Source organism: Triticum urartu, chromosome 4A (assembly GCF_056163025.1).
Source record: "Triticum urartu cultivar PI428250 chromosome 4A, HENAU_Tu73, whole genome shotgun sequence".
Lineage (NCBI taxonomy): Eukaryota > Viridiplantae > Streptophyta > Magnoliopsida > Poales > Poaceae > Triticum > Triticum urartu.
In genome coordinates this window covers 4,410,936-4,436,216 of record NC_141876.1, presented here as the reverse complement: position 1 = coordinate 4,436,216, position 25,281 = coordinate 4,410,936, and the positions used below count along the sequence as shown (strand labels likewise).

Here is a 25,281-nt window from a genome sequence, read left to right as displayed (position 1 = left end):
AGTACCAGTTAAATAGGTATCAATGCATTTTTAAACAGAACATAAAAGGGCATAGTGTAGTTGGAAGGTCTTTACCATATATGGATGTAGCATGAAGAACAGGAGCCTTACACATGAAAACTCTACATGCCTGAGAACTCTCCTATATGGGTATGATTTTTCCAGAATTATTTTCCGTACAAACAGTGCAGAAACAACACGTGACTAAGCTTGCAAAGTGGTCAATAAGTTCACCAATCATGTCATTGAATGTGCAAGTTAAGCGCGCGCACACACACACACACACAGATATATATATATATATATATATATATATATATATATATATATATATATATATATATATATATATACATACATACATACATACATATATGGATACAAATTAAATATACCTATGTTAGTAAATGAACACTTTGGAACATTTTTTCCGCTGTTCTTACCTCGTAATGTGACGAATCTCTTGTGTCAACTCGGTTGCTCTTAGATTTGTGTCCAATAATCATAATGTTTTCTTCACTGAATTCGCCATCCCAGCTGATACGATTGGAATGATTTGCCGATATACCAACCATCAAGATGTGCATAAAACGGCTCCCGTGGAAAGTTGGGGCAACAACAGAAGTTTTGGCCCCAATTGAAGGCACATGTTGAACAAGAGGACCGATTTTCCTGAAGTCTCTAGACATATGCACGCTATATGAAAGACAAATAATCATTGTGTTATGTAAGATAAAAGAAAGTGGGTTTGTGTAACCATTTCCTAAAGATAGGATATCAGACCTCTCTGGGAAGTCAGTAAAAGATAAGCGTGTCCCATTAATAGTTGTTTCCTCTTTTGCATAACCTATATCGCTTAGGAACTTCCTTACAAAATTTTTGGCACCAGGTAGTAGCCAAGGATGAAGACTGAAATGGAAACACGGAGATTGTTCCAGCAGTTCATTTACACAAAAGACACATATTTTTCCAACACTTAATTTACACACACACACACACACACTGGTACATATGTGTAGAGATAAAAGCAGCTTTAACTAACGAGCAGTATAAAAACTGCATGAAACGGCTGTTGATGATAGCTCTTATCAGATCAACGACGACACATGATTTGCACATGTGTTGAAAAGAGACATCCATAGTGTAGGCCCCGGGCTTGTTATTGATCATCTGTGTCTTCGCATGAAGCTGGTCTTTGTAAAACCCATCAGATCTGAACATAACTCAGTCCAGGCGTTCATTAATTAATCTCTTTTCCGAACTAAATAAGAGCTTAGTAACATTTTGGAAGGTATGTATGTGCTTATGTGAGGTAATTGAAGAATTTACCAGACCAAATCAGTTGTCTCTCGACATAATTGAACTTATCCACCGTTGCGGGCAGCTGATACTGAACCCTAGCAGTAGAAGGAAGAAGAGTAGGTAGATCAGTTTCCCCGACCTTTGTGCTCTGCTGGTGCTGCCAATCGCCGCCGTGTGGGGTGCTGGAGCAGCTGAACTGGATAACGTGCGGCGTGGCCGCCATTGGAATTGCTCTTGCCCACGCCCAGCTGTCCCATCAGCATCCTCCTAACGACCACGCTTGATTTGTGGACACGGCAACGGTGGCGGGGAAGCAGGAGTAGGAGCAGGAGGGATTAGGGTTTTTTGGGGGCAAGAGCTTATATACCGAGCAGTGCCTGTTTCTGCACCGTCCAACGTTGTAGCCGTCCGTGGCCGACGGCGGCATGACTCTGACCGGGATACTTCGAGAATCCTGGCGGTGCTGTGCCATGGTAGCCTGGTAGGGCCAAGAGGGCAGAGTCACCTACCTCCATGACGGGGCAGCCATCTTCTTCCTCTTTTCTTTTCTGGCCAGAATGTTAGGTAATCTTGTCGTAGAGTCATACGTGTAAGAATTGGAAACATAGTTTCCACAGAGTCGTGGCTTGCAGCCACTTATGTTTACGTGAGCGTCTAGTACTAGGAGTCCTAGTTTGACTCAGTTTAGGATTGTTGGGTTAGCTAGCTTCAGGTTTGGTTTGGCCGTATAGGAGTGCAAAGTTAGATTAGATGAGAGTCCTAGTCCGGATAGGTTTACTACGTAGGGATCTGGCCGTGTATATATATAGATGTACAGGGCATAGATTTGTAATACCGTGAAGAAAACAGAAAATAAAAAGAAAGAAAGAAAGGGCACGATACGGGCCCTTGGCTATCAAGTTTTGTGTGTGCGTGTTCTTCATGATTTGATGTGATCGATCCTGTGGGCAAAGTTCCAACACAGAAGAGAATTGGTTGACCATCTTCTTTTGTGCTGGGTAGGGCTTGGGCTTCTGATCATTTGGTTGGGCATCTCTTTGTACTTTCTTTTATTTATTACAGTATTTAATTAGTCTACTCAGGACAAAACAATGTTAAACCTCTTGATTACTTGGTCAACTCTTCTAGCTACCAAGGACAGCATCTTCTTCTTCTTTGTAATATTTGGTGGGCTTCTTATTTCCCATGCGAAAAACCTTCTGCCGGGGAGATGGCTCTGGCGACTGGCGACGCCCCTGGCGACGCGGGAGCTGCGGCTGCCCTGCCGCCGCCCCTCCTCCCGTCCCCGCCCTCGAGCCCCGCCCCCTCACCGGTGTCCGCCGCCCCCATCCCACCGCCGACCCCTTCCTCTGGCTCTCCGCGGGTGGTGTGGGTTGACATCGCCGAGGCCGACGACGTCACCGCTGGCCGCCCCGTCGTGTGTTGGGACCGCGTTCCTCCCAAGGCCCCGCCGCGGCAGCCGCCTGACCACGCCGGTGGCCCTACTCCCACGGGTGGGAGTTTGGCCGCCCGTGGGTCGGGACGGCGCCGGCGTCTCCCTCCTGCCGCCTCTCCGGCACGGGGGATGCAAGGTGTGGCCTTTGGGTCAGGGATGCCCTCCCGGCGGTGCCGCGCTGGCAGCTGGGGTGTTGCCGGCCGCGCTGACCGGGGCCCTGCTCTCGCCTCCTGGAAACCCGCGCCCCCGGCCATGCCCTCCTCTGCTCCGGCCTGTCCGACTCCGGCGATCCCGCCCGAGCTCGCTCCGGTCCTCTCCCGACGGGCACCCTTCCGGCCCTTCTTCCCATCTCGTGGTCCCTCCGGGCCCCACCCTCCGGGTCGCATCCCCGCTGATTAAGCTATGTACCTAGGGTAGGGGCATGGACCTGTCCTAAGTGCCCTACCCAAGGACATCCCTAGAAGAAGTCACCTTTCAGTCGACTTGGAGGTATCCCACTCGACGGATTCAAGACACTCGACCATGGAGCTATCACTCGACCACTCGACTGCCAGGAGATCTAAAGTCACTCCGCACGCAAACGGTCGGTCATTAAGTAGCTTTTATGGTCATCATATCACTTTATTAGGGGCGTTACCAGTAACCCTCAGTCTTAATGTACTTTAAACCCTGCATTACTGAGGGCTGGAGGGGCCTGGCGAACTCTATATAAGACACCCCCTCCTCAGTATCAAGGGTTCGCACCCCTGTAACTCATACGCACATAATCCAATCGACCGCCTCCGGGCACCGAGATGTAGGGCTGTTACTTCTTCCGAGAAGGGCCTGAACTCGTAAACCTCGTGTGCTTACAACTCCTCCATAGCTAAGATCTAGCCTCTCCATTCATACCCCCCTCCATTACTGTCAGAATTAGAACCACGACAGTTGGCGCCCACCGTGGGGCTGGAGTCTTAGCGCCTAGTTGGAGAAGTTGCGATTTTCCCGATCTCTTTGATCATGGTTTCGGGCGGAGCTTTGGTCGAGGGCCGCGAGGTCTGTCTCGGCGCGCTCACGTTCATCGCCGACGACTCCGCTTGGCTTCAGGAGGCTCCACTCGACATCGACGCGCTCCCCGTCCACGGGGCGACGCACTTTCGCGCATGCGTCCGTGGTGTCCTCCTGCGGCAACCGTCGACTCAGTATCGGTCGGCTCCTGTGGTATCTCCCCGCCCTGTCTCCCGCCGGCGCAAGTGCTCCGGTCGGTCGAGGCTTCAGAGGTGGGTGAGGCATGCGGTGTCCCGCCAGTCGGCCATCCCATAAGTCACGGCGATCGAGTCCGACGAGTCCCTCTACGGCCTGTTCGACCTGTCGACTGGCTCCGCAGAGACCGCGTTTGAATGCGACAGTAGTGACCCAGCGGCGGAGGTTCTGGTGATCGATGGGTCGCGCAGTCCCCCCGGTTTCCCTCGCACTGACGGAGGCGCAGCTGGGGGCGACCCGTCGCGTTCCCACGAAGAGTATCTCCCCGAGCCTCTCACGTCATTGCAGCGAGAGGAGCTTCGCCGCCGGAACGTGGATGCACTTCACACTCCTATCGTTGGAGAAACCCCCGAGGCCCGGGCCTTGGAGGACGCGCGCCTGGCTAACTTGGCCATGCGCACTCGACTGGAGAATATCCAGCGAGCACTCGACGAGCGAGCGCGTCAACGGGTTCCAGAATCCAGTCGACGTCAGCTCTTTCCACCACCGCTGGTATATCGAACTCTGATTCAGAATTTAGCAGTTGCAGCTCGTATAGCGGAGTCCATCCAGCCCTCTCAGTCAGAGGCTGGCAGAGGCTTGGAACAAATCAGAGCATTACTCCGGGCAGCAGGAGACCAGAATTCCGTCGTTTCTCAGTCGCGGAACAGGATGGATAGCCGATCCATTGCTGCAGATACAGTCCAGTCGGCTCACAGCCCAAGATCGCCCCCGAGGCGTGAGGGACGTGGAGACCGGCGTGATCAGCACAGAAGGAATGAGCAATATGATCACCGATTCGATCGTGATGATCGACGTCGAGTGCCAACCCCTCCCCCGAGGAGTGGGTCACATGCGCCTCGACAGCAGGATGACAGGCGCCCTCATATTCTACTATTACCCAGAAATGGTGGGGATAGTCATCTTCATCTTGGGCAGAGCCTTGGGCGGCTTGGACGGCGTCGCGCGTGGGTGCTTGGGAGCTTTTTCAGTCGGCGCTGGAGAAGAGGTCCGAGGGCGCTTCGACGACTGCCCAACAGGGGCAGTCGCCTTACCATGTTCCCGCGCAGGGTCGTGTGTAAGCTTGGATCGCCTTTCCGAGCGGGGAGGTTCGACTTCCTCCTCCTCCTCTTCGCTGGAGTCGTCGTCGTCATCCCCCTCTCCTTCGCCGTCAGATTCCCACTCTCCTTGCTCGTCTCCACTTTCACCTCCGCTCGCCTCTCCCTCCTCGGCTTGCTCCTGTGCTCCATTGGGTGTCGAGTACATCTTAGTAATAGCCTGGAAGACAGCAAACAAGACAAAGGTTAATCGACCGATTCAAAGAGAACAAATAAAGAAAGCAGGATTACAGTCGGAAATGCAAGGTCAGACCTTGTCCACTTCGTATGATTGGTCGAGTGGAGGAATCCTCCTGGCTCCTCGGGGGTTGTCCTTGTTCCCTGTGATACTCGACAGCCACCCTTCCAGCATCTCGTCAGTGACCTCCTCCGGGTGAATCCGAGTGGTGTCTTCAAGACCCGAGTACATCCACATCGGGTGGTCACGAGCCTGAAGCGGTTGGATGCGCCTCCGAACGAAAACCTCCAATAAGTCCATGCCAGTCACGCTCTCGTGGACAAGCTGAACCACTCGACCGACCAGCACCTTGACTTGCGCCTTTTCCTCCGGTGTCACTTTCAGAGAGGCAGGTTTTTGTGCACGGTTCAGAGAGAAAGGGGGAAGCCCAGTCGACTGTCCTAGGGTCACCTGGTCCTTACAGTAAAACCAGGTCGACTGCCAACCACGGACTGACTCGGGAAAAGTGATAGACGGCCCTTATTGACTTAGGGCGCCTCGCTTTCCGCCGCCCCTTTGGCCCCCTTGAGGTTGCGGCTTGGGATGCCCTCCTCCAGGACATCGCCCTCCTCCCTATAGACGTTGCCGACTCCCCGGACGCCATCTCTTGGCGACTGGAACCCTCCGGCTGCTTCTCCACCAGATCCCTCTACGCGGCTATCGCCCCATCGACGGCCCCCGAGCCCTTCAGTTTGATTTGGGACATCCGCCTGCCCCTGAAGATCAGGATCTTCCTGTGGCAATGGATCCGCGGCCGCCTCCCGTCCGGCGTTGAGGTCCTTAAACGCCACGGACCTGGAGATGGGATGTGCCCCATGTGCGGCACGGTAGAGGATGCCAACCACATCTTCTCGTGCTACACGGCACAGTTCCTTTGGTCCTGTTTCCGTGAAACGGTTGGGGGCCAGTGGTGCAACACCAACGTCTCTGACCTGCTTGCGGAAATTCAGGCATATTAGATGGCTGTGCGTGGGGATCCTTGCCTGGACGCTATTGACTGTTCGCAATAAGCTTGTCATACAGAAGGTGCCTCTTCGGCGTGCTACTGACTCCATCTTTAAATTGTGTGGGTACTTGCAGCTCTGGCAGCAGCTTAGCCGCCCACAGGACCGGGACGTCATCAGCACTCTCCTCGCCGACCTTCGATCGATGGCCTTCCGCTTGGCGCCCCCGCTTCCCCCGCCACCCCCGGAGCCCGAGTAGATGCTGTGTCACTCCCGGCGTGTGTGCCTTTTTGTTTTCTTTTAGGGGCTTGTTGAGCTGTGCCCTCAGCATTAACCCTTTCTCTACTTATTTGTCTGGAACTTGCGTGTGTGTGTGTGTGTTTGTGGTCTTGAACCTTGTTGGATGTTGGCTTGGGCATTTGCTTTATATATAAAGCGGGGCGAAAGCCTTTTTCGGTATTTCCCATGCGATAAATTCTTCTCTTTATTTGAATGAAAGCTCTGTCATGGCAACAAGTGCTCTGAAGGAAACAGAGATATTTAGAATGGTTGAGCTGATATTTTTGCGCCTTCCAAATTTTATTTCATTTTCCACTTGTCCTCCAGCTTAATACGAAATAAACCCCAACAAGTGTAGGAATTTTCCACATATCTGGACCTATGCTAATAATCCGTTCAGGGCCGTCCAAGGGCCTGTGCGAGCTGTGCGCTCGCACAGGGCCCCCAAAATCCAGGGGCCCCCAACTAGGGTCCATATACATATATGTATAGTCTGAAAAAAAATTCAGTTTTAGGCCTTCTTGGGCCTGGTCCGGTCAAGTCTCAAGCGATACGCTTTCCCGTCGCGTGGATTGATCGATCGTAGATAAAACGACAGCCCCAGCGCAGTACATTCCGTAACTTCCGCTTCCTATTCCCTGCCTGATGGCTAGGCTTTCCATCTCCCCATCGCTTCTAACTGAATCGGCGGCTCGGTGGCGATCGGCCGATCGCGTTGCATCCTTGCAGGTTCAGCGAGGCGACGGGCAAGAAGCGGACTACTTTCTAGCGCTGGATGCCGTCGCGCCGGCGGCCGGCCGACACTGCCGCGGTGCCGCCCAACAGGAACAGAAGACCAACCGGTGTGGTGCCCTCCCTGCTCCCTACGCTCTCCCCTTTTCTCTAATTTTGATACAAATTACAAAGTTGTTTTAATATGTTTGGGAACGATTTTTTGTGCAGTCGTTCAAGTTCAGAAGTAGCCACAGATTCGAGAATTTCAGTAGTTGCTCGTACTATCGTCCAAGTACAAAATCAAGGTTCTATCTGATTGTAAGTTTTTTGAACTACCTATACATGTCACAAGCCTATATTTCATGTGAGCTCATCAGTTCAAATAAATTGAAAGAGTATATATTTCATTGAAACAGAAATAATCATGCATTCTAGTTCTGGAAGAAAGTATGATTCTGGTGCCTTCAAGCGTAAGAAGAAACATAAATTAGAAGAAGATGCTGAAATTCAAAGGGGTGCTCTTGATAAATGGGCTGTGATAGTACCCCAAAATAATTCTGAAAATCATACTCCAGATGGTAATATTGATGATGGTCACGATGATAATGCAGTAGAGGTTGAGGTTGTCACTGCAGAAATTCATGAAGGTGATCATGGTCTTGCTGATAATGCGCAAGAGGTTGAGGTTGCCGCTACAGAAATTGATGAAGGTAATGATGTCAATATTTTAGATGAATATCATGATCCTAATATTTCGGATGACATGAATAATTCCGTTCAGCCTGATATATTTGATCCTAGAAATTGGGATGGACTTGATCCGAAAAAGATTGATATCTTGCTGCAAAAGGGTCCTAAAAGAGAAGATATTGAGTATGGTCCTTATGACAAGTTCTCTAGAAGGTTTTCTGCATTATCATTTAGTAGAATTCTCCCAAATGGAGAAAAGTTTGACAGAGAGTGGCTTGTGTACAACAGCGGCCTCGATAAAGCATTTTGTTTCTGTTGCAAATTATTAAAAAGGGGGCATGTGAGAGGACAGCTAGCAAATGAGGGTTTAAGTGACTGGTTTCATCTTGGGGCTAGACTAAAAGAGCATGAATCAAGTAGAGAGCATATCACAAATATGACTGCATGGTATGACTTCCGGCTCAGGATGCAGAAGAATCAAACAATTGACAAAGTTGCTCAGCGAGAACTTGAAAAGGAAAAGGAGCATTGGAGAAAAGTTTTGCTCAGGATTTTGTTGATTGTAAAATTTCTTGCAGAACATAATATAGCATTTCGTGGCAGCAATAGCAAGTTGTACCAAGAGAGCAATGGGAATTTTCTAGGACTGATTGAAATGTTGGCTGAATTTGACCCAGTTATCAAAGAGCATGTTGACCGCATCACCAATGAAAAAATTCGTGATCACTACCTTGGCCCTTCTATACAGAATGAGTTAATAAACATGCTCGCTACTGCCATCAGGTCAAGAATCATTGAAAAGGTAAAGGAAGCAAAATATTTCTCAGTTATTCTTGATTGTACTCCTGATGCAAGCCACCAAGAACAAATGTCTTTGATAATTAGGTATGTAGATACATCTTCTGCTTCTGTTTGCATCGAAGAATCTTTCTTAGGATTTTTGGAGGTGAATGATACCACTTGGCAAGGTTTTTTTAATGTTCTAGAAGAGGAGTTGAATAATCTTAGCCTTGATGTGGACAATGTGAAGGGCAGGGTTATGATAATGGGTCAAATATGAAAGGAAACAATTAAGGGGTACAAAAGAAATTTCTGGACAAATATCCAAGGGCATTTTATTCAGCTTGTGGTTGTCATAGTCTAAATCTGGCACTATGCGATATGGCAAAGTCTTGTCGTAAAGCAACAGACTTCTTTGGAATTATACAACGCATCTATACAATATTTGCTAATTCGACTAAACGATGGCAAATTCTCAAAGATAACTTAAAGAAGTTGACTGTGAAGTCATTGTCATCTACTCGTTGGGAGAGTCATGTTGAGAGTGTTAAGGCTATACGGATTCAAATGCCAGAAATAAGGGAGGCTTTACTACAAGTGGCTGAAACTGATAAGGATCCAATGACAAGTAGTGAAGCACAATCGTTGGCAGAAAATGAACTTGGTGGTTTTGAATTTTTAGTGTCAACAATTATCTAGTATGATATATTATCCGCTGTTAATTTGGTCAGCAAGCAGCTACAATCAAAGGACATGCTTATTGATATTGCAATTGAGTCTATACAGGGTCTGCTTTCCTTTTTCAAGAAGTATAGAGAAACTGGCTTTTCAAAAGCATTGGAAGATGCAAAAGAAATTGCACTTGAGATGGATATTCATCCAGAGTTCCGCACCAAGCGGAAAATCAAAAGAAGAAGACAATTCGATGAGGGTGCAGATGATGCATCTATTTCTTCACAATCTGCAGAGGAGTCATTTAGGGTCAATTATTTTCTACAAGTGGTCGATCAAGCTATAGTTTCACTTACCAGGAGGTTTGAGCAATATCAGGGGTATGAAAAAACTTTTGGTTTCTTATTTACTTCAGATAGGCTGCGATCTATGGATGATAAGAGTTTGCTGGCTGCTTGTATTAATCTTGAGGATGCACTTAAGAATGGAGAACACAAAGATATTGATGGAGCTGAATGGTTTTACGAGTTAATTTTCATCCAGAATTTAGTTAAGAAATCTATGGGCCCCATTGATATTCTTGAGATTCTAATGAAGCGCCCCTTCTATCCTAATGCTATTATTGCGTACAGGATTTTGTTAACCATTCCTGTAACTGTTGCAACTGCGGAAAGGAGCTTCTCTAAACTCAAGTTGCTGAAATCATATTTGCGTTCAACTATGACACAAGAAAGACTCAATGGTTTGGCGACAATAGCATTTGAAAATGATGTCTTGGAGAAGATTAATTATGAAGATGTAATTGAAGATTTCATTTCAAGGAACACAAGACGGATGACACTTTTCAGTAGAGAATGAGGTCAGTTTATTGGTTTTAGTATTTCGCATTGATACTTCAGAATATTCTAAGCATTGGATGAAATAATATAAATTTTAATTACATAATTAGGTGATTATGCTTTCGTAATTGTATATTTTTTTAAATTTAGGGCCCCATTTTTCTTTTCGCACCGGGCCCCCGAATTCCTGGAGACGGCCCTGAATCCGTTGACCTCTAGATTGAAATAAACACAACTCCGTCGGTCCCAAAATATAAGGTGTATTAGATTTTTTTAAAGTAAAATTATGTGAACTTTTACCAAGCTTGTAGAAGAAGTCATTAGCATCTAGAATAGTAAATCAACAATATTAGATTCGTTACGGAATATTTTTTTATATGATATGTATTTGGTATTGTAGATATATACATAATTGCCTCTGTTAAGTTGTCAACGTTTGTGAAGGCGGACGTGAAAAGCAATGAAATGTGGTTCGGTTTGAAGCGAACTAATTAATACGTCGTGCCGATCGAGTCCGAGTAAACAACGCTTCGAGCGAGCGAACCACCTCAACTGCCGTTGGAATGAGTCCGAGTCCGAGTCCGAGTCCGGCCAAGTACGTCGATCAACTGAGTGCCAACGTACGGCTGCTATCTTCTCCATGACGTCTCATGACCGGCCTGCAACCGCACCGCTCCAACGAGGAAGAGACCAACTGCATGCTGGCGGCAAAGGGGCGATAAAACACATTGCCGTGGTGCTCTGGCGGTTTTTTTGGCTGTGTGCAAGCGCCGACTGGACACCGAGATGGTGGGAGTAACCCCGACGAAGTTGGATCATGGTTGGGCGGTGGTCTCGTTACATCGGGTGCATGGCGTCCCTTCCTTTCTAATGATATTGTCATTGGCTCGGACTGCGTGCAAGTAATTGAGGATATTAAATCAAGTGCAGGAGGAAGATATGGTAGCATCATCCACTAGATCAGCATTCTACTCGTGTCCCTTCGTACGTCTTCAAAGGAAGCACATCCAATATTGAGCATATAGCCTCGCTAAATACACTCTAGTCATTCATGATCTCCATATTTGGCTGAACATGTATTAAAAATATTTCAGATGCATACAAAAAATGTACAATTTGAGCGAAAAGAGTAGACATCGAAACACCATTCTATAAATGCAAAGTTCCTTGCTTGCGATAAAACAAAGCATCCACATATAGTACAGCGATCAGGTCATAGGACGAAGCAAGATTCTCTTCGTTGTGTTTTAAGTACATGACTGAATCATTGTTGGATAAAATGTCAGATATTTCACATACAAAAAATATGTTAAAACGTCAGCAAAAAAACAAGGCCTAGATAAAACGTCAGATTATTCAGTTTTCCTCATATAGTAGTATCAATGGCGCACTATATTTTGGTAATTATATTTTGTATTAAGTCAAACATAAAAGAATGGTGATACAAATAATCCAATACTGCATACTAGTTCCAATATTTAACTAGTCTGCACACTCAGCACACTCACTTATCACTATTGGCAAATATTTAAATGCATGTCATCCCTGTCCCTCTCTTTCACTGTAGCACGAGACAGATGCTGCAAGACAAAAGCTTGGGATGCTGTGCGTTGCTTGTGGACAAATGCATGCAGCAGCACATGGTATATCATGGCGTGTACAGTACCTGGTAGGCGTCATACTATTAAGCGGTGACCTCTTGGTGCAGCGGCTTGTGAATCTATGCACATATCCAGATGTACCTGAGCCAACATTTGAATGGTTAAGATAGTGGGTGCCGTATAGCTCGATCTAAAAAAAAACTGCTCTCTTCTATAAATACTTGTCGCTCAAACGAAAGTATATACATCTAGATATATCTGTTTGAGACACAAGTATTTCCGAACAGAGGTAGTATTTGAAAAAGAATGTTAACCATGTATTTAGAAAATGTTAACTTGTATAAAGAATTATTTCCGATCTATATGAGATATATACATTGCATGTGAAGAAGTATACATGTGTTAAAAAAAGACAGAAGAAACCAAAGAACACCGATGACAACTGAGAGAATCAAAGAAAAATGAAAATAAAACCAAAAAAATGAAATGAAGAATAAAAAAATCCACTAAAAACCGCTCCAAAAACAGAGTATGATCCAATAAGTAAAACGAGAGTGCAACAAACTCGAGCGCCGCATCTACAACAATGAACCTGCCTGATTGAAAGGCTTCCGCTGCCGGCCAGCCTGGCTCTCGAAATAGAGTTTCCCGCCGCTTTGTATTACAAAGCAATCATTACCGCGTTGTTGAGGCGGACAACACATCAAGCCCAAAGACACAACAAGAAGAACAAAAGAGAAAAAATGCCAACGATGACAGCTTGACGACAAAGTGGATGACCCGCCACCGCTGCGCCCTCCGAAGTCGTCCCACCACACGCCCAACACTCCGGACCGCCGCGTACCAAGCAACAACTTCAGAAAGGAGAGCGACGACGACGACGTTGTTGCTCGGACATGTCCAAGGGATTTCCCCGGCACGCGGAGAAAGGAGCTGAAAGGGATCACCCAACGCCCCTCTAAGGAGGGGTGGCGGCACCCGCAGGCATCACCGCGTCGGAGTCAGACGAGCCGACATGGATTTCTCCCACCCCCTAAACACCACTACCCAATCACTCGGGAGTCTTGCACCCAGCATGCCACCCACCTGCCTGCGGCATCATGGTCTTGAAGCCAGCCACGCCGTCTCACTGAGGCCATCATCGCGAGACCTATAGGACCGAAAATGAGAACACATGGAGCCAGGGGCGGCAGCACCGCGCGACCGAGCGGGAGGGAACAACCTCTACCGCCGTCGCACTGGAGGCCAGTTCCTCCAGCGCCATCGCGGTAGCCGGCCGGACGCAGCGGCAGGAGGCAAACCAGGCCACCCGGCCTGGCCAGGCTCAGATCAAGCCCGCAAACACTCCGCCGCCACGCTGCAGCAAGCCGACGACAGTGCCTCCACCACCCAGGATCTCGACGCCCCACCGCCGTCTTCAGGAAGCTACGCCGCAGATCAGAGCCGCCGGCCTGCCCCGGCCCAGACGGGGCCCGAAGGGGCCAGATGTGGGCCGAGCAGGCGCCGCCAGCCCGCGCCGCCGCGGAGCTCCCTGGCCAACGTCCGCGCCCCATGCCTCCGACCATGGACGCCAGCCCGCCGGCGCTCCGCACTATCGTCACCCGTGAGCACCTCCTGAAGTAACGCCGCCCCGCGCAGGATCCGCCGCAGAAGGGGAAAAGCCAGGCCGCTGTTGGCGGCGCCGCCCGGGCCGAGCCCGGCGCCGCACGCCGGCGACGGCGAGGAGAGGGAGGGTAGGGGGAGCGCTGGGGAAGAAGGATGGAAGGCGCGGCCAGCCGCCCACGGGGGACGGATGCGGTCCCGCGAGGGGTCGAGTCTCAATCAGCCTGACTCGTAGTAGCACCTTCTACTTGTCCAAATGTTTCACAGCCCCCGGCCAGTCCGTCCGATGGTTGATCAAAGGAAGAAAAAAAGCCTGCTGCTGCTTTGACATAGGTGTTCGTTTTTCACTGATTTGTTTTTCAGCAGCTTGTAAGCGTCACTCGAAGGAACCGGCGCTCACGCGCCGGCCCATTTTGAAGGCGAGTGCCCGGTCTCATATGGTTAATAATACAGTCAGTTGTTGGTTACATGATCTTATCAAATCATCTATAGTTAAATTTATAACCACTAAGTACAATAATTGCATTAAAAATATGTATTATTTTTTATATATGGCCATTATCACCCTCTCACAACATGTTTAGAAGCGTGTGCAATAGCCGGCTGTTACATATTATATTTTTAACAAGTTACAAGCTCATCACAAATATAATATTAAAGGGTTTACATCCCGCCTATGTCATTCTATTATACTTGCTCTGACTGGTTCCTCATGTTAAAGATATATTTAGGATACATGTATTTGGTAGTCTAGGATTTGTAATATGTGTCGTAGTTATCTTCAAGAGTGGCATCTTGCCCTCCAAGTCTTGTACTCAATATATACTCGCCCTCGAGGGTCAATAATACATCCATCATATTCCGCAATAATCCCTCTGTCTCCCTTCTAACATGATATCAGTCTAATCGATACTAAACCCTAGCCCGCCGCCGCTTCCACACCAGCGCGTCGCCCCCGGGGCGGTCGGCCCCCATGACCGCTGTCGGGGGCCGCGCCGCCCGTATCTAGGGTTCGTCCGCTGGTCGTGTTGACTGGCTGCCCTTGAGAGTCTTTTTCCTGAGCCCTTGCTTCGGGTTTTTCTCTCTCCCACCGGTAATATTGATCGGCATTTTCTTTTTGGTTTTTCTGATCTATACTTGATCGGTTTGCGTCGCCCGCCGCCGCCGTCGACCCCCGTGCGCCTCTACTTCGACCTCGGTACGACCAGCCCGCTTCTCCTCCGACCCAATGGCCACGCGCGCCGAGGCGCCCTGTCAGGGCCAGCCGCAGTCCGCGCGTTGGCCCGCCAGTCGCCCTACGCAGGCCGACCCCGCCCTTCTCCGACCGGGCCTCCTTCATCACCCTGAACCGGCTGCCTCGCGCCATGCAGCGGCCCATCATAGCCGTCCTTCGCGCACCGGCCCGCCCATCGATCCATGCCACCCGCTTTCGTCACGTTTGCACGGGAGCCCTGCCGTCTGCCTCGCCGGCCTCCTCCTCGGCTGCGTCGGGCTGGCTGTGCCAGGCTCGTCGGCTCCCTCAGTTTAGGCATCGATACTACGTTGGTCGCTCGGGCCTCGCTGCCCGGGCGCCGGCGCTATTTTGGCAGCCCAGGTGTCGGCGCTGACGTGCTCGTCCGGACGTCGTCTCACGCCGTCTGTCATCGTTGGCCTGATCGCCACCCCTCCACCGAGCGGCGTCCCCGACCTCGCCCGCGATTAGCTTGATCACCCGCTCACCGCCGCGATCCGCCTCATCTATGCCACGTGACAGATCTGGCCCGTCGGTTGCCCGCGCCTCCGCAGGTCCCGTGAAGATCGTCCCCGAGTTAAGTGTGCTCCTCCACCGATCGATCAACGGGTTCCCGCAGCGTCCCCCCGTACATGGATCCTCCAAGGATCTGTATGCATGGAAATCGATAGATCACATGAGCACAAATTGTAGCCTTTCTCCCTGTTTTCTACATAGCTGTGGTGTCGTTTCCCTCCCGCTGAACATGTCTAGTTTTCTTTTGTTCACTTATGTTTGTCGTTATATCCCGCCCTTGCGGCGTTGATTTTCCGTTAAAGAATCGAACCTGGCTGTTGTTGTGAAGTGCAATCGAAATAAGCTACTAGTGATCTCTTTGCTCTTGTTTTCAGCACACATCTTAATGTTGTTCCTGTGCATGTACTATAATGTTGCCATGGCTGGTGTTAATTGGATGCTCTCCGCGATTCAAAATGACCAACAATCCAGCCAGGTTTCAGGTTTTAAAATTGCGTCAACAATTCATGTGCGCTCTGACGACATATATAATATGCAACTATAATACTGATATCTTTGAAATGCAGATAGGGGTATTCAAGATGGGATTCATCATGGATGACCAACCTGACTTTTCTTGTGTGGTGCAATGGAAGTTTAAATTCTGAAACAGCTTGCACATTTGTTCAGTTCAGTGCAACAAAAGTGATAATGAACGGACAGTGATGTAGTTTGTTTAACTCAAGGAGAGGAAGGAGTAGCAAATTAAGGGGACCTGCGGGAAGTAACTGCATGCATGTAGCATCGAACCTGCTACTGCTGTTTATGTTGGTTTATGTGGGTTATTATTATCGTCTACTGAAGTTTCATTTAGGCAGCACCTGACCTTTCTTGTCTGGAAGGAAGGGAACAACAAGTTTGTTTCAGGTCCGCAAACTGAATGCACTGCAGATGCAGGACAGAGCAGAGCAGCATGCAAAGTTTGCAGGTCATGTGCAGTTGGATTGCTCTGTTGAGTATAAGGTAGTCTCCGATGACCTGTTCCACCATAGTTCCAAACGTGTGCTAGAGCTAGCTCAATTTGAGTATATGTCGGTTAGAGGCCTCGTAGAGTCCACTGTTATACTGTCTTTAGATGGAAAAGAAAGACGCCAGCAGGGTTTCAGGTTCAGAAATAGAAACATAGCAAAGAAAACACAAGCAACCTGGTTTCCGCTTGCAAATTTGTAGGTAACTCACTAGCTACTCCGTCAGCCAAGGATTTTATAGGCAGCTTTATTTCTTTTCACATTGCGAGTCTGTGTCTTGTGCAGTCAAGGATTGTTTTCCTGAGGGTTCTGAAACTAACTGCTCTCGACTTGTTCAAGTTCTGGTCTTGTGATTTTACTAGTTTAGAGAGAACATTGACAGCGTGCAGTGCAATCAAATGAAGTTTATGGCCTCTGAAAAGAAGATTCTAGTTTCAGAACCTGAAACCCAAGTTAATTGCTTCCATCCAGGACAGAACAACCTGATCGTAATTTGATTCTACTCCATTGAAGTAGCAACAGACATCTACACACCATCACGCATACATGCAAGAACAATTGCAACTTAGTACTAGGAAAATCTGAGACATCCCTATAAATTCTTAAAGAGAATCTAAATGATGCATTTTGGGTATGCCAGCCAGTCTTGTCCCGCCTGACATTTTGCGGATACCAACCCTATGTACACCTCAAAGCCCCCTTCAACAGATTATTGACGTGGTGTCCTTACACATGACATGTGGGCTCCACATCTCCAGTCAGAAGCTATTTCTCCCACATCTCCGGTCACAAGCTATCACTGTACTTAGTGACAAATATGAAGGCCCATGACTCTTCCAAGCTGAAGATGGAGTGCAAAAGAAAGTTAAACCCATATTCCCAATGCATCCCAGTCATATGAGATCTATATATGCCATTAAGCCACTCATTTTCTAGCTAAATTTGATCTTGCTCCGTGTCTGACTAGGCCATATAGAAGCTGCACAAGAGATGGACAGAGCTTGAATTTTCAATTGCAGGTGTTAGGTTTTAAGAGCTTCTTGCTATATATCAAGGCCAGGCAAGGGGCTTTTTAAGGGTGTCTCAAAATTTATGGTCTTCAAGCAGCCACCTACTACTGGGAGCAAAGTCTGTAGCGGTCTTGCCTATAGATCAAATGTGGCCATAGAACCGAGCTATAGCTTCATGCAAGGTTTGGTGCGACACACAGAAATTAATTCCATCACGCGCCCAGGGATTTGCATGGATGAACACTTGATATGAACGAGCTAGCTTGGCCACGGAAGAAGCGGATGCCTCCTTGATTTATTTGATCGATTCTACCTGCATGGATTTGGTCGTCATATCAAACATGAAAGAGAAAAGTATACTTTTCGTCCCTCAACTCTTGGTGAAGTCTAGATTTGGTCCCTCAACTTTAAAACCGGACAACTTGCACCCCCAACTACCGAAACCAGACAAGGTTTGTCCCTGGACTCGGTTTTGACTGGTTTTTGGTGTTGACTCACCCCGGTTTTGACCGGTGCTCACTCATATTCCTGTAATTTTTTTATATCATGAACTTTTTGAAATTCACACACTTTTCAACTCTGCATAGTTTTTTCAAGGTCGCGTATTTCTTTAAAAATAAACATAATTTTTCTCAAATCAGCGAACTATTCTGAAATTCGCGTACTTTTTTCAAATCCGTGATTTTTAACATTTACGTATTTTTTCCAAATCCCCGTATTTTCCCCAAGTTTGTGTAAATTTATCAGATCCAAGTATTTTTCAAAGCCATGAATTGTTTCTGAAATTCGCATACTTATTTCAAATCCACATGCTTTTCAAAGTCCGTTTTTTTTCAAACCCGTGTTGCTTTTATAATCCATGAACTTTGTATGAAATTCACGTACTTGTTTCAAGTTGAAATAATTTTTGAAATCCACATATTTTGCGCAAAAGAAGTCCATATCCGCATACTTTTTTCAAGTTCGCATAAAATTTTCAAATTCATGAACTCTTTCAGAAAAATGTACTCGAATATGAAAGGTGCATCAATTTTAAAAAATTAAAACTTAAAAAAACTAAGTGAACTTTAAAAAACATATGCATTTTTGAAAAAAATACATGAACTTGGAAAAAAAGTACGCCGATTTAAAAAAAGTACACAAAATTTAAAAAGGTTCATGTATTTGAAAAAGTAACCAAAGTTGAAAACAGTAAGTGGACTTGGAAAAGGTAGGCAAATTTGAGTTGGAACGGTTAAAACTGGGGTGGGACACTACCAAAACGGGTCAAAACCATGACCAGGGATGAATCTTGTCCGGTTTGAGAAGTTAAGGGTGCAAGTTGTCCGGTTTTGGAGTTGAGGGAGCAAATCTAGACTCGGCCAAAAATTGAGGGATGAAATGTATACTTTTCTCAACATGAAATTCTACTTGTCATGAAAAAGGTAAGAATACTCAAAACTAGAAGAAGTTATAGTACCAGATATACATACATATATACATGGATATCGATGTAACCTTCCTCGTTCCGCTGGAGTTGCAGGCTAGTCCTCTTCTTCCACCAATCGATCCTGGCAAGCAAAACAAAACAGTGGGAGATACATTCAGCTATCCCATATCATATTGATGAAAATAATATGCATGCAACCAACAAAGATTACATTAAGGAAGAATATTATTAGCTAGACTGAAAGAGGGAGAGACCAAAGTATTACCTGATGAATATTTGTCTGTATGTTGCAGGATTCAGATGTGTAGAACACGTGCCATTTCTTCTCATCTTCTCCACCCTTTGCATAAGCTTCGACGTGCTTAATATGACTGAACTTGTCCCACTCGGAGCTAGACTCACCCGCAGCCATGGAAGTGAGTACTGCTAGGTTGCAGGTCAGCAGCAAATTATTAGGCTTTACAGTCTGCAGGTAGACCGGAAGTTGACTTTCCCAGCTGAAAACTCTCAGCTCGAGTCTCCGGAGTGCAGCCATGTCCGTCGCTGTCTTGAGCTTTCTGCAGTAACTGATTTCAAGCTTTTGTAATTTTGGAAGATTGGAGATCTTGGCCAATTCAGGTATGTTAAACAAGGTGAGCTCAACTACAGAAACAAAGTTCTCTAGAGAGTGGAGACATTGGACGTTCCATATTAGTAGCTTCATCAAAGCCATTGCATGAGACATAAGTCCCGGAGGCATACAACCCAGTTTGCAATTACTGATACGAAGTTCCTCCAATAAGGGCATAGCTTTCACTTCCGTCTCCCAAACCCACTCCTCCCATTCTTCCATTGAGAAGAAACTCAACTTCTGGAGTTTGGGAAACGTAGCAGCCAACTGAGATGAAGGACGGTGCAGCTGATTGTACTGTTGAACGAATTCAGGACCAATACACTTGATTACTGGAGCCCCGTCCACTTTTATCCACTCCAAATACGGGAGCCTGCACAAGCCATCTGGGAGTTGGGTGCAGCAGGGCAGGCGTTTGAGGACAAGAATCTTCAAGCTCTCGAGAGGTACCATAGTTGTGGACGTCATCCATTCTGGGAGCCGATGACCAAAATATCTCTCGATGTTGATTTGTTCTATGCAAGGCTGAGGACATAGTACATCAAACACTGCCTCAATCATCTGCTCCTCCTCCTTAGACTCAGAGACTTCTCCTTGGACCAACCCATCTCCCACTCTACCACCACATTTTAAACCAAGATAGGTAAGTTGTTTCTTTGCATTTACCCTTGCCTTTTCAGCCAACAAGGCACTAGATACATTTTCTAGACTCTTTATTGAAAGTTCATTCAGTTTGGAAAGAGACCCCAACTCTTCCAGACTACACCAGTCACCATCAATATAGGCTGGAAACCCAAAGAGTGCACTCAAATTTGTAAGAGCTCGGAAACCCCTAGGAATACTACTTACACGGGTGTCACCCATATCAAGATATCTCAACCCTTGCAGCTTGATAATGCTATCAGGAAGTTTCATAAAACTTTCACAATATTCAAGATCAATATGCTGTAGGAATTTCATCTCATAGATGTTCTCTGGTAGTCTACAAATATCAGTCCTCTTTAATGACAAATATCTCAAATGCTTGAGTTGGTACATAGATTCAACTAGTGCAGCAATATTTGCAGAATCTATATGCAAAAGACGTAGACTTGGGAAGATAGTCAACGAATCCCCAGGCTGACTTTTGAGGTTTCCAGTTAATATTAGTGACCTAAGCAATTTTTGCTCTCTTAAATATCTCCACTCAAATTCATCGGATCCAACTCCTTTCATTTCTATGGATAATCTAAGATAATTCGTTGATCTAAGATTTGTTTTGATAGTATCTCCATTGTGACCTACTAGTGTTTCATCCCTAGCCACAAATTGAGCAAATGAGCGAATAACATCATGCATGTTGCATATAAGTTGACTAGGGTAATCTGTATGTACCTCTATAAGGTTCCTTACTATTAGATCATTATAGTACTTTTTCCCTTCTTCCAAACTACGACTATATGTGTCTCCTTCAACCAATCCTTCACCAACCCACATGGACACAATTTCAGTTCCATTTATCACTGTCTTTTTTGGTTTAAGGGAGAAGTGCAAGAAGCACTGTTTTATGTACGGGGATAAGTCCTGATAGCTAAGATATATGGCATAATTTAGTTCCTTTGACATTTCAGATACTGACCAGATATCAGCATTCAGGACATCTTGCCAATCACGTCGTGTTTTCTCCTTCTTGCATAAGAGTCCACCCATAACTTTTATAGCAAGTGGTAAACCATCGCATTTTGCTACAATCTGAAACCCAATATCTTCTAGCATATCAACTTCTGGTTCATTTTCCTCTGATGTGAGTACCTGCAAATAGAAACTAATTGATAAGCTGCATGCAATCCATAATAATTGCCAAACATAAGCCGGAATAATCCATTAGTTACTTCTGTAATCTGTACGTCATGCATACAAATGAAAATATTCTTTAATATCTTCCTAATTTCATATACCAACTTGATGAACTCGTGTTATAGTGAAATTTAAGGCAAGGAAGCATTAGAAATAGATAAAGTTCATATTGGTAGACCTATGCAAGTGTAGATCAAATTAACTTAATAGTGTAGTCCCAAACGACGTGTATTATATTGAGTTTTGGGAAGTACCGACCTGCTTCTTGAGCAATGACCAAGCATCTTGTGGAGCTAATTTGTCAACATGATGGTACGGATGAAAGGCTTTCATGCTTCTGGCTACAGTGTCATGTCTGGTGGTGATGAGGACTCTACTACCGGGGCCACCATAGCTAAAGGGAATCATTAGATGTTTGTTCCATGCATCGACATCCCACAGGTCATCTAGTACAAGAAAGAACTTCTTGTCCTTGATGGCGTTCTTGAGAGCATCGACGAGTAGGGCCTTGTCTTGAGCCCCACCCCCTCTAGGCAGATCTGCCCCAATGGCAGTGATGGTCGTACTTAACAACTCAACATCGGTGAAATCTTGTGTGACGCTAAGCCATATCTTCTTAGTAAACTTGCCTTTGATGGCCTCATCATTGAAGACCTTCTTGCCGAGGGTAGTCTTACCAATCCCTCCGATACCAGCAATGGCGACCACGATGAGGCGACCACTCTTGTCACCTACCACCTCCCTTGTAAGCACCTCCACAAGTGCCCTTGTGTCCTCCTCGATCTTCTCTCCAACCACACCGGACCGCTCTATCAGTGAATCTGTTTTGCGGTCAGTGGCGGGAGACCAAGTGGTCTTTTGGTCTTGGTAGGCTTCTAGCTTGATGAAATTGAAACTGCTACCCCTCTTGCAAATGTCATCCAAATTTTGGTTAAGCATCTTGATGCGGGTGCCGATGTCGTGGGCGTGGAGGGGATTCCGCATGCAAAAAAGCAGAGGGTTCAGGCACCCTCTGTCCTTTGTTTGACCTTGCTCCATGGCCTTGAGCTGACATAGGTCGACGATGTCGGTGGCTAGGTACATGGCACGCTTCAGTTCGCCCACCCACCCCCGCACACTCTCATCAGTGATGTTCCTCCTATCAGCATCAGCAAGGAAATTCTTGAGGTCCCCAAGCTTGATGCTCAGGTCTTTGATCCCATCGGACACGCCGATTAGCATGGCCACCTCCTCTTTGGCCATCTCGGCAAGCATGCTGGTCACGTAGGATGCCAAAGCATCCAGAACCCCCGCCATTGGTTGCAGGGTTCGCTGACGATTGAGATGGTACTGAAAAAAAGCATGCAAATAAAAAATTAGTCCTTTGTATTACTACCTCGCTTTTTCAGATCAACAATCCCCATGCTAACAGGAAGGATAATCAGATTAAGACACTAGAGACTAGTAACAAATCCCAAGAAAAATGTGGCCTGCAAAGTAGAAACAGCGCACACAAATTTGGCTTGAAATAAAACTAATGTAGTATGTACCGTGAACACAAACACCAACAATTCAAACGGAAATGCACAAGATCAACAGTTTCAGAGAGAGAGAGAGAGAGAGAGAGAGAGAGAGAGAGAGAGAGAGAGAGAGAGAGAGAGAGAGAGAGAGAGAGAGAGAGAGAGAGAGAGAGAGAGAGAGAGAGAAACATAGCTAGAAAGTGTGGTGTAGCTGGAATCAGCTAAGTACCTTGAATCGACTGGAGAGATCAGAGACAGATCTTGGGTTCACCTCCAGAGCAAAAACTAGATAGATCTCAGTTGCTCTCTCAGAACTCCCGCCATTGGTTGCAGGGTTCGCTCACGCTTTTAGCTGGCACTGAAAAGATATATGCAGTTAAAATGAGTCCTCTGTATTAAGGAGCAGCACCTTTTAGACGTTTCCAACAATTGTATGCTACAAAAGATGGATAACCAGATTCACTCATCAGAGAATAACTACAATTCTGAAGGAAAAAAATGTGGCTTCGCACACAAGATGACAGTGCACACAAAATAAAACCACGTATTACTATCCTGAACAAACGCCAACAATTTTAACGGAAAGACACAACCAAGACCATCTTTTTCAGAGGAAAAACTAAACAGTAGTAGGCAGAGTAAGTGTGGTGGAGCTGCGTTACCTTGAATCAAGTGGAGAGATGTGCGATGAGGAGTGAGCAAGCCCACGCAGATCTGGCGAGGGAGATATATGGCAGCTATCCAGATCCAGATCAGCAAGCAGTTGCCGCTGTCTGTCGCCTGAATGCGAGGACCGGCGCACCCATCTGGGGGTCCTTGGCGGTGTTCACCGATGGAAGCTAACGAACAGACCCAAGTTGAATTAATTAGCTTGTATCAATTGGAGAGATCGGAGCTCTAGACCTTTGCTAGTGGCTGAACTCCATGTGGAAATGGCAGAAAAAAAGACAATCATGGAGGTTTGGTGTAAAGAACGAAGAGATCCATCTTTGTTCAGTTACATACAGAAAGTAATTAGTTAACAGTGTGATGCTGCTATCCATTTAGCAGATCGATCCGTTAACCAGGGAATTACCCGTAAACAACACATAATTAGTTACGTTGATCCACTAATTACGGGGTGGTTAAGGGATGCCCATGTGGAACTACAGAAAAAGCACTAGCATCAACTATGCTGTATAGCTAGCTAGCCCGACATGTGTAATGGTAGACTAGTAATCACTATGAAGGAAAAAAGGAGTCGTTTCGAGGAAAAACATAGAGATGATAAAGTTAGTATTCTGCTGGAGCTGAAATTAAGCAAGTACCTTGAATCAGTTGAGGAAAAACATAGAGGTGGATCTTCTTCCTTTGTCCTGGCAGATGTTTAGAGCAAGTAGGTAGCTGGAGGAAGTGGAGCTTATTTGTAGACTATGCGCCTATGTGTATGGTGGGGGTATTAATTGGGATACAACCTGATTAAATAAATATTTTGCTTTGATCCTCGAATTGAAGTTGCTGCTCTGACAATGATGCATGATCATCACTCGCACACACAAAGGAAGAAAGAAGTAATGCGGTTGGTGGAAGGCCACTCAATATTATCTCTAGGCCTCTCTTTCCACGCAAGCAAAGACGGGAAGATTGCAGGCCGGCGGCGAGCAGGTGGCACAGCGCCGGCGTCCTCATCAGACTAATTCTCCACTATGCCACCTTTGCATCTGATTCCCCATCATGCATATTGATACTACACCACGCCACCATCGCTGTCGAATGATTGCATCAAGATATGGATCGATCAATGTCCATCGAAACGTACATTAGTGTCTCGGAATATATTTTTATGGCAATACAGTTGCAAAAATAGCCTGAGATTCTGAACTCTCTGGACCATTGGCACAACTTTTTTTATAATAACACCACGTCACATGGTCCAAGGGTGCAATCAGAGTATAAGACTCAGTTGAACTAATTCTCGATCCATCGCAGTGCTCGCTCCAGCCACCAGCTCGACAGCGCCACTTTCACCGTCTGATATTCCCCTCCCTTCACCAGCAGCGGGCGCAGGAGGGCTCTGATCTTTTATTACTTTACTTGATCACTTGATTCGGACTCAACTGAACTGAGGAAACAGAGCATGCATGCAGTTTCAGTACCTCAAATTTCCTAGCTTAAGTCCTTAACAGAGCAAAGATGAGCCGGTGCAGTAGACAAGAATAGGTAGCCATGTATCTTCATAAACAGAACCAGCCGCGAACCAACCTGTGGTTGGATGGTCAAAGGGACTGTGATATCCCCAGCCCACCAGGGTTGGATGGTTAGAGCTGTCTTACAAAGACTCCGTGACCATCAGCTATACGCAAAATTCAGTAAATGCGATTTTTGGCTCAAGCAAGTTGGATTTCTTGGGCATGTATTGTCAGAAGGTATAGCCGTGGATCCAAGTAAGGTGAAGGACGTGCTTGATTGGCTGGCACCCACGATAGTATCCCAAATCCGGAGTTCCCTTGGATTAGCCGGGTACTACCGTCGTTTCATTGAAGGTTTCTCTAAGATTGCCAAGCCAATGACAGAGCTTCTCAAGAAGGATAAGAAATTTGAATAGACTGAGGACTGTGAGAAAAGTTTAAATGAACTGAAAATTAGACTGACAACAACACCTGTGTTGACTTTTCCGGACATCTACCGCAGCTTTGATGTGTACTGTGACGCCTCCAGACAAGGTCTGGGATGCGTACTTATGCAAGATG

At 46.6% G+C, this 25,281-nt stretch overlaps 2 protein-coding genes and 1 pseudogene across 6 annotated transcripts; 1 reads left to right on the top strand and 2 right to left on the bottom strand.

The window, feature by feature from the left end:
- Positions 1-4,855: 4,855 nt before the first annotated feature.
- LOC147974274 (uncharacterized) lies at positions 4,856-6,568 on the bottom strand. The gene is made up of 4 exons (XM_087519415.1): positions 6,368-6,568; positions 5,791-6,225; positions 5,330-5,704; positions 4,856-5,236 (listed from the first exon to the last, which is right to left on the bottom strand). The coding sequence occupies exons 1-4, from the start codon at positions 6,566-6,568 to the stop codon at positions 4,856-4,858; spliced, it is 1,392 nt and encodes a 463-aa protein (XP_087375541.1).
- Positions 6,569-7,654: 1,086 nt separating this feature from the next.
- On the top strand, positions 7,655-10,230 carry LOC147974273 (uncharacterized; annotated as a pseudogene).
- Positions 10,231-11,934: 1,704 nt separating this feature from the next.
- Positions 11,935-24,094, bottom strand: LOC125550091 (putative disease resistance protein RGA3). Of its 5 annotated transcripts, none has more exons than XR_015600083.1 (7): positions 23,860-24,094; positions 23,215-23,391; positions 22,782-22,910; positions 21,312-22,382; positions 18,873-21,008; positions 18,651-18,728; positions 11,935-11,953 (listed from the first exon to the last, which is right to left on the bottom strand). XR_015600083.1 is itself a non-coding variant. In XM_087517379.1 (6 exons), exons 4-6 carry the CDS (start codon positions 22,347-22,349, stop codon positions 18,702-18,704), a joined length of 3,201 nt encoding a protein of 1,066 aa, XP_087373505.1. In that variant the 5' UTR covers positions 22,350-22,382; positions 22,782-22,910; positions 23,215-23,391; positions 23,860-24,094; the 3' UTR covers positions 16,652-18,701. The 5 variants fall into 5 exon arrangements, 1 of the variants encoding a protein (XP_087373505.1); XR_015600081.1 differs by lacking the exon at positions 11,935-11,953 and adding an exon at positions 16,652-17,491 and having other exon boundaries at positions 18,638-18,728; XR_015600082.1 differs by lacking the exon at positions 11,935-11,953 and adding an exon at positions 16,652-17,009.
- Between the last annotated feature and the right edge of the window lie 1,187 nt (positions 24,095-25,281).

Excerpts from the sequence above, each read along its gene's own strand:
- LOC147974274 (XM_087519415.1), bottom strand. The coding sequence starts at position 6,568 with ATGCTGAGGGCACAGCTCAACAAGCCCCTAAAAGAAAACAAAAAGGCA. Across the intron at positions 5,705-5,790 it reads AAGGGGCGGCGGAAAGCGAG|GTGACCCTAGGACAGTCGAC; the intron begins GCGCCCTAAGTC and ends TGTAAGGACCAG. Across the intron at positions 5,237-5,329 it reads AATCATACGAAGTGGACAAG|GCTATTACTAAGATGTACTC; the intron begins GTCTGACCTTGC and ends GCTGTCTTCCAG.
- LOC125550091 (XM_087517379.1), bottom strand. The coding sequence starts at position 22,349 with ATGGCGGGGGTTCTGGATGCTTTGGCATCCTACGTGACCAGCATGCTT. Across the intron at positions 21,009-21,311 it reads GGTCATTGCTCAAGAAGCAG|GTACTCACATCAGAGGAAAA; the intron begins GTCGGTACTTCC and ends TTCTATTTGCAG. Across the intron at positions 18,729-18,872 it reads TACAGACAAATATTCATCAG|GATCGATTGGTGGAAGAAGA; the intron begins GTAATACTTTGG and ends TTTGCTTGCCAG.